Below are 6,000 nucleotides of genomic sequence, written 5' to 3'. Positions count from 1 at the left end.
CATCAATAGTAATATAGACTATAACGTAGTCAAAATGTAGTAATTAATATTGTTTACGTATTATTCGTGTTAAGTTTAAAAAATAATAAAGCGTTGACAAAGTCAAAATGTTTTGAAAATTACATATACAAAACTGGAATGTACGTGTTGGTTGGAATTTGCGGGTATTCAAAAGAATAATTCAATATTAAAATTCAACGTCGGTCGGATGAAAAAATAAAATAAAATACGAGATGACTTCGAGCGAATATTTTAGGAATAAACGTTAAGATATTTCTGTAGAAATTAAAACGATAAAATCCAGAGAAATAAAATAGATCGTCAGAAGGCTTAATGGAAATATTTATCAGTCTGCAGTCACCTCATCGGTAGAACTCTTAACGTAAATAGCGATAAAAAAAAAAAAAAATTCATTACAAAATTAACATAAAATAATATTCATCATAAACAACAACATATCTAAAACATTTGCGATATTATATAATATATAAAAATACAATTTTACACAAAAAAAGATCCAAAAAGCGGGACACACATAATAATTTGTTTTTTATTATTTTCTTCATTGATTATTCCTTGTCGTCATAATTTGAAAATAACGAATTTTATTTATGCTATTTAGTTTTCTCTTCGATAACACGTTTGTACATATATAATATAACGTACCTAATAATAAAACACACACAGCAGTGTGAAACTATTTGTAACCGGGGCACAGTGGGAGGAATTGCACTTCTAGCTAGCCAAAAATTTAGCACCTATCAAATAAAGTTCGACACTCACAAATAAATATTTATTTTTTTATTGAATTAATATGCACAAACATTTTCTTACTTTAATTTTAATAACTTACTTCAATACTTATCTCGAGATAGATAACTGTTTAGAAAATACAGTTGAGGCTAGTAAACATTGAAATTATGAAGTTGGATAATATTACAAACAAAATAATTTTATTTTTTAACAATAAACATTTATGTAAGAAATTTAAAAAAAATGCATTATTTTCAAATATTTAATTTATCTGATACTTAATCGGATAACAAAAAAATTAATAAAAATAAAAAATTCAGAATAACTACTACTTTTCACTGTTACAAGTTTCTATTTTTTTCTGTTCTGAGCTTTCGATATCAAGTAAATTAATGGCTTTTAGAGGTAATTTAGTTTTTGATTTGTTAAGTTGTGTTCTTAAACTTGTAATTAATAGATCAGATGACACTAATAAGAAATTAAAAAGATATGTGTTTGTATAAATACGTTATGATTTTCGAGAATGATGTACTCTGAATCGATTATAGTTTTTATTACTTGCCTCTTGGGTATCTTCCCTTGCCTCTAAAGTGGAATTATTTCGCTTATAATAATATTTTCAGGTTATCATCTATCTTTAGCTAACTGAACTCTATCATACGAAGGATATATATCAGCCTCATGTTTTTTAGCACCTAATCTAGTTTTGTGATACGAATTTTTAGTCATGCGAGTATTAATGATAAATACTACATCCTTATCATCTGTGTAAGAACTATATTTATTTTTCGCTTCATTTTTATAAAATTTTCTAATCTTTATCACACGTTGAGGATAATACTTGGTTGCGTGAGAAACAAGATCGAATGCAGCACGTTTTTCTTCAACATACAATGTCAATTTTACTGCACAGATTCATTTATATGATGAAGTTATTTCTCTCGAGTTTTTTTATTTGTCTGCGCTTAGAACGATCACTTGACTTTAAAACAGATTAATGTAGCCTATCAGAACTTGTAAAAGGTTCATACGATTCTTTACATTTCTTTAATAAAAGAATTTTAAATTCTATATCCAACCACATCATTTTTTTTAAAAAAAAAATTTAGTCAAAAAGTGATTTGAGTCTAACTATTTCTTATTTAACTTACTACTAAATTCTTCAACTTTTTTTAATACATTAATCAAATTTCTCATTGCCTTCTAAACTCCCACTTTTCTCCCAGCCTATGAGTTTTGTAAGTACTCATTGCGTTTTGTGATTCATAAGTACTTGATGCAAAAACATTATTTTTCAAAACTTCGAATAAACAGCGATTTTTTACGTTGCTTATTTCATCTAGAAAAATATATTTATTTCAATAAGGGGCAAATTGGGGCAACTTATAAATGTCATATTTCAAAGTGTATATATATAAGCTTAAACTAAAAAAAAATTCACACCTCTAAGAGCCTCTAAAAAAAATGTCTACAAAATGAAAATTAAATAAATTTGAATTTCTTTAAATTCATGATATCTATGAATTTTTATTACGACATTTTAATTAATAAATAGTACTTAAAACAAATGTAACTTAATTATTTCTATTGGTTAATCTATTTTTGATTTAGCAAAAAACAATTAGATTTTTACAATTAGATGGACAAACTAAAATGAAAACTGCGTGAATAACAAGCGATTACCATATGATACGCTAAATTCAATAATCTTTCAGTACTTTTCCTACTCCTATCAGTTCATTAATTAACAATTATTACATAATGTGATATATTTACTATCGTCATATCAGTGGCAATAAATATTCCTGGTTGTAATCGTTAATCACCATACCTAAATTTTCTATTTTTGGCCAGCTAGAAATGCAATTCCTCCCACTGTGCGGGGTCGACATTGATTCCATAATTAATAAATTTAAAAAAAAAAAAAAAAACTTAAATCTAGATTAATATTTCTATACAATTTAATAATATATAATATAACATTATTTAATCCATAATAATAATAATATTTATCTACAATTCGGTTACAAAATTCAGAACCATTTCATTATAAACATACTGGGGAATACCACGTATGTTTCACTAAAGGAATGTATACATTTATAACTTTTTTAAAAGAATTATTATTTTTTCTAAAACCGAAAAGCATTTAATCAACACTTATTTCATACTTAATAGTCAATATAACACTTTATTGTTTACAATTTGTTTTATAAAAACCAATGCATTCTAATCTAAATTTATTCCACTAAACTTTAAAATAATTAATAGAACTAATGCAGTTAATATTTTAATAAGACTAAAATTTTGAATATTTAATTTTTAGAATTGAAAGCATTTTTTCCAAATCATCTAATTTGAAATATAAACTTATCCGAAGGCGAGTGTAAAACGATATAAATTTGTATCGATTGGTAGTTGCAGATGACGTCGTAGAATTGTGTACTTAAAATTTTATGGAAAAATTGAAAATTTGTTGAAGATAGTTATAATATACTATGTAACTGGTAAATAATTTGAATAATTTTGATTCTTGAATGTTTATAAAATTTTATTTATTTTTCTTATAAAAAACGAACTATTCAATACACGGGTGCTTACTTGAATATTACAATAATGACGCATATTATATTTTATTTTGAATCGAAGAAAATCCGGTGGTATTTTTCTATTATAAAATGGATGGATTTTGTAAATAAAATGTTATTTTAACAATTCAACTACCTAGTTGAACAAACAATCGTTTATCACAGTTACTTTGAGCCAATATTTTTATTTGATTTTCCGCAATCAAAAAAAGAAATAAAAATAGACTCTATATCTTTATATATATAAAAAAAAAAAAAAAACTTTTATTGTAATTTTATTTTAAGATAAATTAAACGAATTTATAGAGACAAACATAAAATCACTGGCATAAATTTGTTAGAAATACGAATTTAATCGTCACAGAAAGTTTCTATTGTATCCATTAATTCTAACATAGCGTAAATTAATGTTTTCTTTTTTTTTTTAAACAAACACAAAGGTTGAATTGTAAAGTATTTGTTGAAAATGGTTTAAAATATGGTACAATGATCGTTACGGTATAATATGTACGTGTTATTGTTGCATAAGCTACAAAGGATGACCTCATGGAACAGGGAGAGAACATAAACGGCTACCCACTGTTTTTTATTATTATTATCTTAGGATTACGCTTGTGTTCGGAGATGCGCACGGATTGTCGTTATTGCGGAATCACATTGTTTGCCATCACGTCCGGATTCGTTGGTGAAATGACACGTGAGTAGGCGTGGAAGAGCATTCACTTCGGTTTTCTCACGAGATTGTTCACCCTGTGAAACATGATCGGAAAGCACTTCTGAAGCCGTCGGCAGAAACATTTTGCTCGAAGCATTGGTAATATTTGTATTACTGTGTAAATGCGAAAAAGTTCAGGCTCTCGTCCCAGTCGTCGAAGTCCAACGGCCCGAAACACTCGTCCCAAAAATGCTCCATGGCATGCAGCAGATGTTTCATCGATCCATCGAAAGTGTGCCCTTCATCCGGATACGTCTGAAAATGGTTGGGGGAAAAATAAAAAACAAATGCTCATCATTATTGTTTTGTGCACGGGTGAAAGTGTTCGTTTTTCCTAGAGTTTGTCGGAAGTTTGTACCGCAAATTAACGTAATCATTTGCCATATTATGGCAAAAATATTTTAAATTATTTGCGAAATTGATCGGTGTTCGATGAGAATCTATACTGCGCACTTATTTTCCAACACTGTAAGGAAATACTGGGAAATATCTATTCATCGAGAACGCAATATTAATAACAAACGTTTGTTCATGAATATTAATTCGATTTATACATAGACGTAATAATAAATTATTAATTATTCAGTTTACTTTTTACCGTTAATATTTAAAATAATTGAATGATGCAATATTTCAATAGTATTTTTTTAGAGTTACTTTTTTTTTTTTCTAAATAATTTAAACATTTATTGAAATATTTTATGTTTCGTAGAATGAATAAACGTTTTAAATAATTTTATATATAATATTTTACGCACGAGAACAGCCAAATTATTACTGTTTTTGAAGGTTATGACCCTTTCCCCGGAATATGTAGTTAAACCCAATTAGTCTCATTATTCCTACTAGACACCATCCAAATTTAAATATTTTCAAATTTATAACCCTCCCCTTTCTCCTAAAACAAATTTTGGTTGCGTCATTGAAGGAATAAAAAAGTGATGTTTTTTGAAATTTCAGAAAAATGTAACACAGAAATTTCCCAAATTATAAATCAGTCGTATTTTTATATATTATTTTAATTCCTTCACTTACAGTTATTTTTGTTATTTTATTTCAAAGCTATTATTTTCGGAACAATGACGGACCTTGTAGTTTCACACGATAAAGTTAATAAGTTTAATTCAGCAAACACGATAAACTTAATGATAGTAATATAATCAGATTTGGGTAGTATTCTGAATATAATATTCGGAATACTTTTTAAATACTTTTTTTGAAAGTATTCAATAAAGTATTTGAATACTTATAACGAGTATTCTGATTACTGTATTTTGAATACCGTCAAATCATCTCTTTTTTAAATGATTTTATTACTTCTCCGTCGTATCTTGTATAAGCTAATATCAGGTATTCATTATTATTGTAAACCATAAACTATAACAGTTATGTAATATAAAAATACAATAAAATAACATATTTTTAGTCTACATTTTCAAATATTTCTGTTGAGTGGACATATATTATTTTTATAGTATAAAAACTAGAAGTATTTTAAAAGTATTCGGAATACTATTTTTTGTAAGTATTCAAGTATTTATTCTAAATACTTTTAAAAAGTATTTTACCCAAGTTTTAATATAATAAAATCGAAGATAACGAAGTTTTTTTGTAAAGCGGGCAGTAATAAATAATTTAACAATAATAATTAAAGCAACTAATAAGGTTAGAGTATTTATGGGTTGATGTTATTATATTTCTTTTCCGATAGTATATTTTTGTCTTCATTTGTATACTGACATTTCAAACGTATTACGATTCCAATCAACATAGCGTATATTGAATCTTTGAAGATTTCAATTGTACCGACTACTCTACTTATTTTTCAATCGCTATTTTTATAACTGTTTCGTTATGTTTTGATTGTAACACGCGCCATTCATTGTTTCCTCTTATGTGTTTGTGAATTTTCGTCAGCACACAAAGACGTGACAATATCCGAAA

The 6,000-nt window shown here is 26.7% G+C and overlaps 1 protein-coding gene across 4 annotated transcripts in view; it reads right to left on the bottom strand.

Moving 5' to 3' along the window:
• Positions 1 to 3,626: 3,626 nt before the first annotated feature.
• LOC112684458 (prolyl endopeptidase FAP) overlaps positions 3,627 to 6,000 on the bottom strand; it is a 234,175-nt gene continuing 231,801 nt past the window's right edge. For 2 of the 4 annotated variants that reach the window (XM_025555998.1, XM_025555999.1), the window contains 2 exons: positions 4,172 to 4,311; positions 3,629 to 4,091 (listed from right to left, as the gene is read on the bottom strand). In XM_025555998.1, coding sequence (XP_025411783.1) covers positions 4,061 to 4,091; positions 4,172 to 4,311 — 171 coding nt within the window. In that variant the 3' untranslated portion in view covers positions 3,629 to 4,060. Of the gene's footprint in view, positions 4,092 to 4,171; positions 4,312 to 6,000 lie in introns of all 4 variants that reach the window. The other 2 variants (XM_025556001.1, XM_025556000.1) reach the window with 2 other exon arrangements.

The sequence above is a fragment of the Sipha flava genome, unplaced genomic scaffold (assembly GCF_003268045.1).
Source record: "Sipha flava isolate LNK unplaced genomic scaffold, YSA_version1 24_pilon_pilon, whole genome shotgun sequence".
Taxonomy (NCBI): domain Eukaryota; kingdom Metazoa; phylum Arthropoda; class Insecta; order Hemiptera; family Aphididae; genus Sipha; species Sipha flava.
The sequence above is the reverse complement of the archived record's forward strand: the minus strand, read 5'-3'. Positions and strand labels throughout refer to the sequence as shown.